Source organism: Polistes dominula, unplaced genomic scaffold, assembly GCF_049000335.1.
Source record: "Polistes dominula isolate Pdom_NZ unplaced genomic scaffold, Pdom_raw_medaka contig_68, whole genome shotgun sequence".
Lineage (NCBI taxonomy): Eukaryota > Metazoa > Arthropoda > Insecta > Hymenoptera > Vespidae > Polistes > Polistes dominula.
In genome coordinates this window covers 1,272,368-1,288,551 of record NW_028301034.1, presented here as the reverse complement: position 1 = coordinate 1,288,551, position 16,184 = coordinate 1,272,368, and the positions used below count along the sequence as shown (strand labels likewise).

The window sequence follows — 16,184 nt, the reverse complement described above, 5'->3', positions numbered from 1 at the left end:
CGGTTACATTAATAATAATGATGATGATCATTAAATAAAACATGCGTAATTGTAAAAAGGATTTTGTCATGACCATTGTATTTGATTAATACAATGGTAGATTGTTTTACGTCAATCTTCATTTCTCATTCGTTAGTAAAAAAAAAAAAAAGAGAAAAGAGTTACAAAAAAGAAAAAGGAAAAAAAAAACTCGCGTTCCCATTTTCCACGATTGGAAACATCGCGTTCCCCCTCAATTCGGGATTCTCGCCGAAATGAGTCGCGTAATTACCTTGAAATTAGGGAAATTCGCAGAGCTTGACAGGGTCGCGGTTTGTCAATTTGACGTAACGAATAGTCGCAAAGGCGGAAATGAACAACCTTGCCAAATACGAAATTGGCTAAACTCGTTTGAAATATTTTATATACATATATATAAATATTTATCCTATCTACTGTTCGTATAAACGTGTGTATATGCATCTATAATCACAATCCGTTCGATTTCATCAATTTATTTAATAAAAAAATATGATAAAAATAACATTTCGCTACGAATAGTCAAATTCTAATGATCTATTTTGTATTTATCTCTCCACTGTTTGTCGATAAGACACGTTTATATTAACGGCTTTTGGCAACGATAATAATACCGGACCACGATTTGTATGCGCAAAACGTATGAATTAGTTGTTGCATTAACGCGATAATACGGCAATAAGGAATATGCGACATTAACGAATATAACGGAATATAATTTGCATCGATAAATGCGACGGATTAATGAAATAATATCATCCTCGTATTATTAATATTCACCCTGTACGTGTTTCATTACAAATAACTCATTCCAAAGAATCAGAAGGTAATATCGTGTAAGTGATTAAACGTAGTTAAACTAATATAAATATTACAAATAAATGAACAAATGTAAAAATAGATATTTTCGATACATATGTGCGAAGTGAGCCATTTCAGGGCTTAAAAATTGAGACACGAGCCTAAGAAACGGCGCGTTTACAACGGGGCCGAGTACGCAGATTACCCCCACTCGCCTAACACTCGCCTAACGGTTCGTGGGGGTAATCTGCGTACTCGGCCCCGTTGTAAACGCGCCGTTTCTTCTGGCGAGTGTTAGGATATGTGTATTGAACAATATTTTTTGTAACGACTGCTTTCAAAGTTCAATAGAAGGAAATTATTCATTTAACTACTATAAATAATATAAATAATACACGCAGTTATGGTTAGGAATTGCACAGAGTTGAACATATGATCGACAGGCTGCTTTTCATGAGTGGTTATTTGATATGCGCAGGCGCTAGAATTAGTCTCAGTACGCTTGATGGTTTGAATGTAGTGGTAGTGGCGAACACATACATTCTATGAATTGTATACATTTTTTGTAGTTAATTTTCATTCCCGCACGGTCAATCAGTTGGGAAGCTCGACTCCGCCTACTTTCTCGCACGCTACTTTAGTTACAACCATAGCTACTATATAGTTACAACCATCACGAGAATACGTGACTTTACGTAGGTTGATAGGAAAGGCTCCAATATTGAACTTTGAAAGCAGGAATTACAAAAATAATTTTTTTATTACTCATGCGGATAAAGTACTATCTTTGCGGTCGCTATTGGGGTCGAAAAGACGCCGTTTGCCTACTGTACAATTTGAGTGCGAAAAGTTTACTCTCTCTGCCCCTGTGCCCCGCCGGAGCTTCGCCCCTGGACCCCAATTATGTACCAAATATGTCCCCGCATTCATAATAAAAAATAGTATATGCAACTAGTGCGAAGTTGTCGATTGCCCACTCGAGCGAATGAGCGCCCTCGCTCGAACTTCGCTCTCGTGGGCAATCGACAACTTCGCACTATAGTTGCACAATATATTATACTATTATTCTCTCGATATCATAAAATAAACTGTAGCGAGAGATTGATGTTCGTTTTAATTTCAAAGATAAGGGAACAAATAAAAAAAAAAAAGGGCAGTTAACCGGTAAGTTAATGTTCTTCTTAACGTTAACTCACGCGGTCTAACAAAACGAAACTCGGAATGGCAGAGATTCAAAACTTCTACATCGTATTCTTCGTCGATGTTAGGAAAGTTCAGTAAAAGTTGTTAGATCGCGATGGTCGTGTCTCTCGTTACCTTACCCGAGAAACGACGAGAAGAACATAATGCTTTAATTACGCTCGTTGTAAAGCCCAAGGGTTTTTTTTATCCTTTCTAACCATTCGCTACCGCAAACGACGCCGTAAGAGATGCAATTCTTCTCGAGTGTAATGAGCTTTTCTTTTTTTTTCTTCTTCTTTTTCTTTCATATATGTATATAAATATTAATGTTAACGCACGTCAGGATTTCGAATAAATAAGTAACAAAAGTTAGTAATGGAAAATACGTAGGTTGGATGGAAAATGTGAAATTCTTGAAAAAGAATTATGATTACCGTGCTACAATGGCGGTCTTGCCGACCCTAGCGCTACCAAGCATGACGAGACGATAGCAATTGCGTGGTGGTGGTTTGCATGCATCCTCCTGCGATGATGTAGAAGCTGGACTGGGACTAACGGTGATGGGAAGGATACCATCTTCGGCACCAGAGGGCCCCTCCAGTTCGGGGCCCGCTTGTGCACCACGTCGACCAAGATTGATCTTATGTTCGTTCTCGTCAATCGTATTTCTGCTTCCGCACGCCCTCTCCACGCAACAAAGAAGTCGGCGACACGCCTCCAGCTGTAAACAAAACAAAATTAATTATAATAATAATTATAAACAAAACACACATAGTTTATGTGCAATTAATGCTGTTAATTTCCGTATCTGACTTTTTTAGTTTAAAATTTTTATTAACATTAGTAAGAAGTATGATACAATAATGTTGGATTAAATATTCGTAGTTTGTTCAGTCGAAATTGTTCCTTTTTTTCGTTTACATTTTCGAAGAAGAAAATGTTGTTTGCATTCATCTCAAAGGGTCCTGCTGTAACTAACAAGGGCCAAAACCATTTACGAGAGGTACAGATTTTATGTTCAAACTTTGCACGCTTGTAGTAGTCCATGAAAATATACATTGTACTTTTAAAAAAATTCAGATCTCCAACAGTTTGCGAAAAAACCGGAGTAGAAATTTCGCAAAAATTCTTATATTCAGTTATTTCTTTTTATTCGATATCGTAATGGGTAGCTGTGCGGTCTCGTGTCCTTGAATACTCGGTCGGGGGTTCCCGGTCAATGTACGAAATGACCGGTCATTCTATTTCGTACAATACCTTTACATGTAAGACTCACTTAGAACTTGTCAACCCTCTTTTAGGTATAAGTACACAGTATACTTCTATTATTATATAAGTATTACTTTTATTTGTTTCATGTAAATATGAAAAAAAAACCTTTATAGAAACCTTTCAAATATCACGACATTAAAAAAAAAAGAGAAAAGAAAAAAAGAATAAGAAAATATTTGACATTTATTTGTAACATTGAAAATTCTGTAACTTTTGGGAAAGCCTTAGAAGATCTACGATTTGGAATATATAAATTACGTGTCACGCTGTTTGTCCGCAATGAACTCCTAAACTACTGAACCGATTTTAATCAAATTTTGCACACTGTATGCAGTTTCATCCAACTTGAAAGATACGATAGTTTATATCTCAATTTATAATCGCAATAAGGCGGTATAAGGTAACTCGTTGACTTAAAGACGTGTGTATCGGACTGATTGTGAGCCACAGCAACGCGTGGCAGGGCACCCCTAGTATTATATATGTAGATATTTCCATACGTAAGTGGATTTTCTTTTGAAATATTTTTCAGGTATCTCCAAAAAAAAGAAATAGAAAGAGAGAGAGAAAATCTTTTTCTGAGATAAACGAATTGAGAGAATTGAAGGATCCTCCCTTATTTTCGATGGGGGAGTTACTCTAGTAAGTGTCTTAATGCATCACGGAATATGCTAAACACTTAAAGAAGGTCGTATATCCTTTTACAAAGAAAGAACGTACCGTTTCGATTGCTCTTTTCATTTTGTAAAACGCCTCGCTCTAATAATTTCACGATTGGATCGCTAAATTATTTTTAATTAGCCGCCGAAGGATTTCGGTCGAGATGGTATTTCTAGAATTTAATATCGTAAACCGTTTTCTCTCTCTCTCTCTCTCTCTCTCTCTTTCTCTTCGCGTGGTGGTTTCCCTTTACTTTTCTCTTTTTTTTTTTATTTTATTTTATTTTATTTTATTTCTTTTACTCTCGCTGTTTCTAGTTTTCTCTCTTTTTTATTTCTTTATTTTACTCAGAAAAAGTACTAGCGTTTAACTTTTGTTGCTTACATTTTATTTTTATTTTATAATATTTTTTAATAGAAAAAGATAAGCACAATTATAATAGAATATTATATTTGAGTTTGTTTTCTTTCTTTTTTTTTCTTTTTTTTTTGCTTTATCATTCTCTCACTCTCTCAATTTATATGCAAGTTAGTTAATTAAGATGAGTTGATAATAATTGATAAGAAACGTGGCCCTTCCCCTTCCGTTTTGAACACATCTTCTCTCATGGATTAAGAAATTATATGGGAATGTCGGTAAAAGTATAAGAGTCCCCTTTATTGTTCCGTAATAACACTTTAACGCGCTCGATTACGGGCGTGGTTCGCGTTAATTAACAATTCCACGTAGACGAGCAAAGCCATCTGCAATGTTTCGTCGTCGTCGTCGTCGAGAGCTTCGTTATCCTGCTCATTGTGGGTTCTGCTTCAACGGATTAGCAAATGGGGGTGAAGGGGCAACTCATTCGTGTTAATCAAGTTACGATATTGTGATTTTAAGGAACCTTTCAAGATTATGCGTTTCGTTGTTAATGAACTTTTTTTTTTTATTTAATATATTTGTATGAACGTTATTACGTTAAGAGAGAGAGAGAGAGAGATTGAACACATAATAATAATTAATTAGAAAAAGTGATATTTCCTTTCTGAATGAAAATCAAATGGAATAAAATAATAATAGGATTGTGTAATTAAATGAATGAGCAACTTCGAAGAATGAGATATTATCGATTTGTAAAAGGGAACGTTGTCTCTCGAACGTTAGGCTCTTGTAGGGTTCGTTGAAAGGTTGTTACTTGTGAATTCGAGGGATAGGACGAAGTTGTCGCTTCTGGACTAGGACTCCTTACTCACAGACATTCTTCAAAGATAGATTGTTAGATTGTAGGTAGAGTAGTCCATTTTAGAAACAAGGAAATTCACAGATGCGACCTAGTAGCTATAAACTGAGAAATAATGGAATCCATTAAAAGCTTCTTCAACGGACTGTAATATATTTCATTCTCAGTTTCTCTCGACTATGACTATGACTATGACGACGAAGCAGACGATACGTTTAGCAACAATTGTGATCTATACCGATCGTCTACGTTATCGTTTCTTTACCTGTTGTCTTTGAAAACTTACACCCCCTCTCTTTCTCTATTCAAAGCTTTTAACTTCTAGTACATCATATGTTACAATGTAAAAGGACACCTAATAATAGAGAGAACTTGTTAGAATGATAATCCCCTTTATATTGGTTCGTGTTTGACGAGAGTTACGTTTCTATTCTATTGTACAATATAGTTCCATGAACTATCGATCGTTTTTCTTCTCTATTTCTTTCTTTTTTTTTTTTTTTTTTACTTTTCTTATTCGATAAAGCTACATCGGAACTCTCTTGTATTTCCATTCTCGAGGTACACGTTCCTTACAGAACGACGAACGAACGAATGAACGAACGAACGAACGAACGAACGTTCCTATAAAACATTTGCATTCATCTTCCATCCTATTTGTGCAAGTCAAGTGACAATCCGCTTTTACGAATATAAAAAGGGGAAAATAAAGTTTCTATTTGGTGGGTAGTTATTATTTATCTAACATTTTTATTTTACAATTGTTGTGTCTTATGACAAATTCATCTTCGTATGACGTTCTCATTTATTTATTTTTTTTTTGTCAAGTAATTTGTTTCATCAAAATTATCTTGATTATGTGAGAAAATGACGTTTTATCTTTTATTATTATTATCGCATCTTTTACGAACAATAAAAAATAATTTCTATCGATAAATAGTATCATATTTTGTCATATAAACATTATTCGAAAGTTCATTGCCGCAAATACCAAATCCCAGGGCTATTGTTCCCGTCCCTGAGCGCGATCCTTCCATTCGTGGTCTTTGTATCCTAATTTTTTTCAGGTCTCTTCTAATATTATCCTCCCATTTACGTCTCGGTCTACCTAATGGTCTTTTCCCGTTTGGTATATCGACCAATATTTTGTGCGCCGTTCGATCCTCCCCCATGCACCGCGCCACGTGACCAGCCCATCTTAATCGGTGTGATTTTACGACTTTGATAATGTCCGGTTTGTTGTACAATCGATGTACTTCAACGTTATGGAATTTTCTCCATTCGCCCGTTTCCTCATCGCGTTTTGCACCGAACATTTTAAGAAGAACTTTGTTTTCGAAAACTCTCTATTTCTTTTCGTCCTGTAACGTGAGCGACCACGATTCGCTACTATAAAGGACTACCGGCAGGGTGATTGTCCTGTATATCCTGATTTTTAATCGCCTAGACAGCAACCGCGAGCTGAGTAATTTGTTAATCGAATAAAAACATGAATTGCCTAGATTGATTCTTTTCTTAACACGTTCACATCGGCGCGTACCACCGGTGGCCCGCGCTTGGTCCAGGTTTGAACAAGCAAAAATCACGCGCCGCCAGATGAAGCGCATCTTAAATTCTTCGTTAATTTCGTTCGTTTGGTTTATGATCGATCGTAAATACCTAAAGTTGCTGATCCGCTCAAAAGTTTTATCCCGGACGACTAAAGTTCCAGAACTAGGCCTATTCTGAGCTCTATCGGTTACCATATATTTGGTTTCATATAAACATACGTGATTGAAATATTGATTATATTACTTATTCGTTCTCTCTTCCCTTATAGAAAATATTTAACGATAGACCATCGCGTAAAATCCGATATTCGTTTTTTCTTGCAATAATATCGAATGGTAAAAACAATCCCATATTTATTGGTAATAATCTGGATGAGAATATATCGGGATATAAATTGGGTCGCGGTTATAGAATTATTGAAATAATTCAAAATTCTCATTGTATCAATGTGAATCCGTGTCCTGATTGATAACAATCTGTACACCTACGTGTTTAATTGTATTAAAGTAAAAAAAAGAAAAAAGAAAAACAAAAAGAACAAGGTAAAATATTATGAAAATGATCAGGGAATTGAGTTTCGCATCAACGACAAGTCAAAGTTGCGATCGTTCATGAAGGTTATAATGATGCACGAATCGATTCTCTCAACTAGCGAAATAATTTGATAAAGGTGTATGAAAGGTATCCTTTTGCGTGTCGTCCTTTTACGTACCTATGTATATATATATATATATATATGTACGTAGGTATACGTATTTATATAAATATGGCGTTTGGTATGTAGTTGTGGTTTGATGTACTCGATGAACTCGATGAACGTTAGTAGATAGAAAAGATACACGTTGCTCTCGCGTGGAACGTGCTAATTAAGAACTTTGTTGTAGAAGGAAAATTGTGCAACGCATTTCTTGGATGGGTTAAAGGAGGATAGTGTTAGATAACATACATATTTCGCGGCATGGAAAAGATCGCTTTGTAGTTAGCCGCTAATTATGGTACGAGCTACCTTATATACCAGTGAACACACCAACGTAACAGTGATATCACACCTAGAGAACATGTAACATAACAAATGTAGTGTAAATTTGACATTCTTGTGACCCAAATTGTTATGTGTAAATGGGACATCAAATTTGTAACGTAAACATGACATACATGTTACTTACCAAGTGACATCACATTAGTAACCTTAGTATGATGTTATATTTATGTAACATAGTTACGTTAGCTTTACATTCTAGATATGACGTCACTATTACATACCAAAGTTAACTTATAAACAACATAACCGATGTGACTCTGTTTTATCGTCACATTTACATCACAATGTAATGTTTCAGTTCTGTTCATATTGTTAAAGAACACCTATATGAAATAGTTATATTTTATACTGCATTTTGCATAATGCATCAATATTTTAATAAGAATATTTTGTTACAGAATTAAATTCCTTATAAGTATATATTTTCAGTGCATTAAATAAATATGTCTAATGGTTAGTGTACCACCGGTGGTACACGTGCCACGGAACGTGTTAATTATAATTTATTTTATTAATTTATGTTATATTTTATTATTTAATATTATTTATTAATTATAATTATTAATATTATTATTTATATATATGTATTAGTAATATAATATAAATAAATACAAGAGTTTGCATGGCTGAGTGAGGCAACACACCATCCAGTAATCGTATGTTTCCAAATTCAAATCCCGCCTCTTCAAAAAAAAAAAAAAATTAAAAAAGAAAGTAAATTAAAAAAAAAAAAGAATTAAAAATCTTTTTTCAAATTTTTTAGATTATATGTATGTCACATTAACATCACATTTATGTTCATTATGTTACGTCGCATTGCTACGTAAGTGTGAAATTAAAAAATCACATATATATGTGTATGTTATTTTACGGTTTACGTAACCTAAAATTTTGGTTCTGTAAATGTGATGTCTTGGTTAAATTGGTGTGTTCACTGGGATCTATCTTGGTCAAAATTATATTCACGATAAAAGGCTAGAAAAATATCTTAGAAGATTATTTAAAAAAAAAAAAAGCAGACGAGAGTATGGTATACTACTACTCAAGCTTTTTTTAAGATTATATCGTTCCGTTGCCATTAGCGCAATTTTCTTTCGCGAATATAATTCTATTATTCAACGAGAAGAATATAAGCCAAGGATCATCTTAGAAGCCCCATCGTGAAAGACCAAAATTTAAGTTTAATACGATATCGTTTCTTTACGATCATTTTTCTTTTCATTTTTTTCATTTTTTTTTTTTCATTTTTTTCCCCCCTTTCTTTTTCTTTTTATTTCACCTCATCAGTACCCCTCTCTTTTCTATATTCCTAACCAATGCTCATCTCGTTCCAACATCTCGCTAAAAATAATCTTTCTCATTTTCTTCGATAGAGACTTGTTCTTTTTTCAACCATCTCGATGAAGGTGTTGTAAAAGCTGGGATTTGAATTTTCTTTTGTTCGCTACGGGATTATTCATAATGCCATTGTACTTTGTTCATTTATATCCATGTTAAAAGATAGCTCATGTTTAAATTCAAAAATTCCATGATTTTTCATCGAATGTAAGAATAAAAAGGATATCAATCACATTGACTTTTGCTTTTTTTGTTGTTTTTGTTTTATCAAATATTTATCAGAACAGCGATAACCGATGAATCTTTTTTTCTCACAATTTGGTGAAATTTGTGGAATACTCGAATCTTTCTTTTCCTTTAATTTCAATCGTAATGTACAAAGTATTTAAATTAATGGTTTGAAAATTGTTAAGTAGGAAAAAGAGAGTAAAAAAAAAAAGAAAGAAAGATAAGAAAAGAGAAGAAATATTTCCATCGAATAATCTCGATTACTTTTGTTGAGGGATCGTGTCGAGAGTGCTAATCGTTACCTTCCATTTCATCTTAGCAAACGAAGCGAGGAATCGCAAGAGGGTCTTCCCGACAAATTCAACGATCGATCCTTTACTAGAGAGGTAAAATTTCTTTCTTCATTTTCCTTGGATTCAGAAAAACCAAACAAACAAACAAACGAACGAAGGAACGAACGAAGGAACGAACAAACAAACACAAACACAAAAAAGAAAAAAACTCAGAAAAAGAAAACGTAAAAGAAAGTCCGAGGTAGAGTCAGCTTTGAAAGTAGATGTGAGATAAAATAAGTCGTGGGCAGCATGCCGTTTGCTTAAAACATGACAAACGTTCGTAGAAAAGTGTTCCTAAACAAATTTTATCTCGGCTACTTGGTGGTTGTGCCTCGAGGGCTTTTTTACATGGTTCCACCACCCTGTTTTTAAGTACGACAGTTCCACTTGTTTTACGACATTTTATTTTCCTATTCACGTCACATTTACAGAACCAAAAATTTTAGGTTACGTAAAACCGTAAATAACATATGTGTCACATGTGAGTCACACAAAATTTCACACTCACTTACGTAATAATGTGATATATCATAATTCGAATTTAAAAAATTAAAAATTTGTTTTTTTGAAGGGGCGGGATTTGAATTTGGAAACATACAATTACTGGATGGTGTGTTGCCTCACTCAGCCATGCGAACTCTTGTATTTATTTATATTATATTACTAATACATATATATATATATATATAATTAATAATATTAATAATTATAATTAATAAATAATATTAAATAATAAAATATAACATAAATTAATAATATAAACTATAATTAACACGTTCCGTGGCACGTGTACCACCGGTGGTACACTAACCATTAGACATATTTATTTAATGCACTGAAAAAATATACTTATAAGGAATTTAATTCTATAACAAAATATTCCTATTAAAATATTGATGCATTATGCAAAATGCAGTATAAAATATAACTATTTCATATAGGTGTTCTTTAACAATATGAACAGAACTGAAACATTACATTGTGATGTGAATGTGACGATAAAACAGAGTCACGTCGCTTATGTTGTTTATAAGTTAACTTTGGTATGTAATAGTGACGTCATATCTAAAATGTAAATCTAACGTAGCTATGTTACATAAATATAACATCACACTAAGGTTACTAATGTGATGTCACTTGGGTAAGTAACATGTATGTGATGTTTACGTTACAAATTTGATGTCCCATTTACACATAACAATTTGTATCACAAGAATGTCAAATTTACATTACATTTGTTATGTTACATGTTCTCTAGGTGTGATATCACTGTTACGTTGGTATGTTCACTGGGATATTATTTTTGTCTCTCTCTCTCTCTCTCTCTTTCTTTATGATTTAATACTTACCCTATCTTTTTTTCTGTATTATGTTTTTTTTTTCTTGTAAATCATTGCTACCCATTTACTCTGGTATATCCGATCTTTTTAAAAGTTTTATTTTTATTTTAGAAGATTCTAATGTGAATCTACGTTATTCTATTATCCTCTTGCCAGTTTCGTAAAGTTCGTCAAGCTTTTTCTCGTAAAATAAACGATCTTAAAATGAGATAGACAAAGTTTGCGAAATAGGAAAATAAAAATGGATATGTAGTACCTACATAGGTAGAGGTGTATCTTGGTGATTTGAAATATGAGCCATAAACACCGTAGGATAGGGAGCTTAAAGTTCGAAAATTTGTTCGTACGAGGAGACCTAATCGCGTGGGTGGAATGTTGCTTCTCGTTTCTTTTCGTTCCGTTCTGTTCGGAAGAGAACGCTTCAGAAATTTGATATTAGAAGAAGAAGAAGAAGAAGAAGAAGAAGAAGAAGAAGAAGAAGAAGAAGAAGAAAAGAAAGAAGAAGAATTTTGCACGGTATGTTTAGTTTGTCCTAGTGAGAGTTTTATTGAATTTCATTGTTCGAAAGGCAGACGGTCCATGTTGTTCGTCGTATAAGCTGACGAGAAGTTTCTGGTGACATTACGTGAATGAAAGAAGAAGATTAGAAGTATAGAAGGTGATAGAATTTATCGTTCTTTTATTTAGAAGAAAAAAATCGGGGAAGAGAACAACGTTATTAGAACTAAAGGGGTGTGATACCAATTTAGATGAAATCACGATATGTAGAAATAAACAATACAATGTAGAACTATCGTCATCATTTTATTTGGATTTAAAAAAAAAAAAGGAAGGAAGGAAGGAAGAAAGAAAAAAAGGGTCTGCGTTATTTTTTTTTTTTCTAGGGCCTTGCCACTACGTTGCACACCCAGTTAAACGTGACTCAATTATGACTTGGCGGGTGTCCTCATAAATTGAGTCCGGTGATTAAATTTTGTTAACTCTTCTACTAGTCGTGGCCGTTCCTAAATGAAAAGCAACATGATGTGCATCGAAAAACGTGTCGGTGACAGGTCGTAGTAATTAAAATGGATAGCTCGCACTGGTAACCACGAGGAAACGTCGAATTTCCTGGGTAGAGCATAATTAATAATCCCACGTGTGGTAGAATACAAAGAAAGAAGAATAACGAATGTGTTATTCGTTTGTCGAATAGTTATTAAAATAATGACAAAATGAAGATGATAATCAAATGGACGGAGGTTATCGTGGTATCGTACTATTTTGGATGCTTGTTTGTTATGCGATTGCAAAATTCATTTGATTTTTATGATTGCATTCGGTAAGTGTTGAACACGCGTTGAAAATTGGAAAGTTGAAAAAATTAGAAATGGGGGAAAAAACGTTCGCGTTTCGATCGGCATTCAAACGAACGCCCATCTCGTTTCTGCTATTTCGCATTGTTCACGATCAAATCATGCCAAGTTTTTACCGTGTGCTAAAATTCTTTGCAAGCGCTTGTAGCGTATTGCACGTAGTAACGTAGTTAGTTGAGATTTGCGAACGATTGATCGGAAAATCGTCGACCCAGAAACGTGATCAGCTAGGAAAATTTGTTTCCACTTTTTTCGAGATCATTTTTTTCTTCTTTTATTTTTACGATCTTCCTGCTGTCTTTCACTCCCCAAGAGTCATTTCTGGATGATCAACGCCGTTCAGAACCGCGGAAAAAATGGCCTCCCAAGCAAGCACAAATTTATGCTACGTAAAAAGCTACTAAGAGAAAAATATTCTCTTTCTCTTTGCCTCTCTTCTGTTAAGTGGCATCGATAAAATGAACATTGACTTACTTGCTTCGCATATTTTTTACCATTATATACGAGCTGTATTTTTAACATTGAAAAGTTTCAATATTTCCGAGAAAATACGTATTTTTGAAAAGAGGGTTTTGAAACAACACAAAATTGTTTGCTTTTACGAGGCCAAATATTAGAACATTATTTATTTTCAATATGATGGGTGTTTTCAATGTTATTTCAAAAGTTAATTTATTTTATGTTTTTTTTTCTTTTTTTAATTAATTAATTCTATAACTTTTATAACGATGCCTTTCTTTTATGGCAAACATATAAACGTTTTTGTTCTATTTTCACTTTCTATAATATTATTTAGCTTAAAAAATTGATGACGTGTCAAAATATATTTAGAGAGAACGAGTATTCTCTTATCAAAAAAAAACAGATGTGTGCAGATCACACATGGTAGAAGTGAAACCCTCAAAGAAAATCAAGCTTCGAAATAATTGAATTGTAATACAGTGCCATCTATTGAAAGAATCTTACAGAACCTAGATAATCTCTGAATAAAAATCTTTAAATTAGTAATAAAAAATACATAACAATAGATAAAAATTGTGCTATGTGCTAAGTTGAAAAAAATCACGTGAAATAAAATCAATTTCATTAAAATAAGTTGAGTTGTTTTGGAATTATTAGTGGACAAACATATTGTGACACTAAATTTTTATATATAAAACTTTATTAATTAATTAATTAATATATAAAATTAAATATATTTATATAAAATATAATATATTTTATAAAATTAAATATATAGAATTAAATTATATATTGAATTTTATTAAATAATTAATTATTTTTGTTTCATCGGTTTCACGTTCTTCCGTTTCACGATTTTCAAATCACCCGGATTCTAAAGAAGTTTTCACTTGAAAAAAAAAAAAAATAAAATTAAGATTATAAGTGAGTTATTTTCGAAGTATTTAAATTTTCTAATTTAAACAAAAATTCATCTTACACACATTTCAATACATTAACATATTTATCGAATATATTTTGTTAGTAATAAATATTTCAGATATCGTATGAAAATTCTTTAGTCCTATCGGATAAAATTATAATCGTGCATCTATTTGAGGAACCATGATCGATATTTCATGAGATTCTAGCACTGAATTAATTCAAGCATAGTAGCAACGAAGAAGAATTAAATGTATCGAAGGAGACCTCGGAACCTTCTCGTATTGATCAGTGACCATTTTGATCTGGAACATCGACTTTCCTTAAAAACCTCTCTAACTTGTAAAGCTCCGTGAACTGATTTAACTTTTTTTCTTTTTCTTTTTCTTCTTCTTCTTCTTCTTCTTCTTCTTCTTCTTCTTCTTCTTCTAGTACTTCTTTTTTTCTTTCCATTTTAAACTCAAGGACAATGTTGTCCATTCTATCAACGTACACGAGTCTTGAAATTCTTCGAGCTATGAAGTACAGAATGTAATTCTCTGTCTTTGAAATTTATAATTCCTCGCTATCGCGTGTCTCGTTCCAGTTGGAAGAGGATTTAGCAAGGGCTGGTTAAATGTTATCCTCGAGGAGGATTAAATAGATCCGTCACGATTTCAAGCGTTTTCTTCCTTCAAGCATAATAACTCGGCGGAGAAGAAAAAAAAGAAAGAAAAAAAGTAAAAAAAAAGGAAGCATAATATTCATCGTTTAGTAATTATTTGTAATTTTATTAAATAATCTTTTTAAAATAATTTTTCAAAAGAGTTTGTTTGATAACAAATTTTGCTAAAAATCCCTTTTTCTCATACATGAACGAATAAAACACACACGGTAGAAGTGAAACCATCAAAGAAAACCAAGCTTCCAAATAATTGAATTGTAATACAGCGCCATTTATTGAAAGAACCTTACAGAATCTAGATAACCTCTAAATAAAAATTGTGCTATGTGCTAAGTTGGAAAAAATCACGTGAAATAAAATCAATTTCATGAAAATAAGTTGAGTTGTTTTGGAATTATTATTGGACAAACATATTGTGACACTGAGTTTTTATATATAGAATTTAATTAATTAATTAATTATTTTTGTTTTATCGGTTTCATGTTCTTCCGTTTCACAATTTTCAAATCACCCTGATTCTAAAGAAATTTTCACTTCAGAAATAAGGAAAAAAATGGAACGTCTAGGTCAAGAAAATATGTTCATAAAAAGCAAGTGGAAAAGTTAACACGGGACGTATGTGCAAAAAAGTAGTAGATAGGAAGGTGGTTGTACACAGCCTCGGGAACGATATGCAAATTGTAGCAGAGAATAGTAGCAAGTAAGCAAACGAGAGGAAGGCCTTGTTCAAACTGCCGAGGAAGGCACGCTTATCTCTTATCTTTCCTTGTCCCTCTGGCGAATGAACGAGCAACGAATTGTCTACCAAAGAGAGCCGTCAAGAGGATTTGCATCCACGCTAGGTTATTTGAATGGACGTTAACGAGCGTTTCGTGATTTCTCATTCGATTATTATAATCGTATTTTGTAATTTTTATATCATACACATTTCTAAACAAATTGTCCTTTATTCTTTTTTTTTGCTTTTTCCTATCATATTTCATTCACTTCATTTTCATTATTTTTGACACATCGGTGTTATACATTTTAGCTCACTGCAATACAAAATTTCTAAATTTATTTCCCCCTTTTTTTTTTCTCGTCTTTTCTCTTTCGGTCAAAAATTAATCCCATTCGAATTCTTCTTACCTGTTGCTCCGAACACAAGCCACGAAAATTCCTAGGCGTCACGTTCATTCGCGGTTATCGATCACCATTCGTGTGTGCCAGAGATGAATCTCGATGGCACATTGTTGCTGCTGCAGCTACTGTTGCAGCTACTATTACTGTTACTATTGTTATTGTTGTTGTTTGCTATTGTTATTGTTATTTTTGCAATGACATCAATTGATTCGTTCTATCTGGCAAACATGTGTTGTATCGTGTAACGAGCATGTACACATACACACATAAAACTTTCTTCACAACTATCGTTGTTAAGTCAACGACTAAGAAAAGGGGTATCGTAATCTTGTTCAACGTAATCCGTCATTTCTATATCCAATGTTTCTTTTTTCTTCATTACCATAACCTTAATAAGGTAAGTAGAAAATATGTCTCTGATTATTCCGTGACCTGTACTTGAGCTATGTTTTAACGTGCTGTAAACAAATCGAAGATGTTACGACCATTTTTCCAACATTATAATGAGGTATATAAAAAAGAAAAGAAGAAAAAGGATGAAAGAAAGAAACAAGATGAGCAGAAAGAAAAAGAGAGAGAGAGAGAGAGAGAGAGAGAGAAAAAAACGTAAGGGGGCAAGTTTATCGATTTTACGATGAACACGCTCAAAGAAAAAAAGGCAGGGTCATTGACAC

The 16,184-nt window shown here is 33.2% G+C and overlaps 1 protein-coding gene across 2 annotated transcripts in view; it reads right to left on the bottom strand.

Moving 5' to 3' along the window:
• The window catches only part of LOC107072848 (dexamethasone-induced Ras-related protein 1), a 50,311-nt gene that overhangs the window by 10,999 nt on the left and 23,128 nt on the right, over nucleotides 1-16,184 (bottom strand). For both annotated transcript variants that reach the window (XM_089174553.1, XM_089174552.1), the window contains one exon: nucleotides 2,436-2,722. In XM_089174553.1, coding sequence (XP_089030679.1) covers nucleotides 2,436-2,479 — 44 coding nt within the window. In that variant the 5' untranslated portion in view covers nucleotides 2,480-2,722. The remainder of the gene's footprint in view (nucleotides 1-2,435; nucleotides 2,723-16,184) is intronic.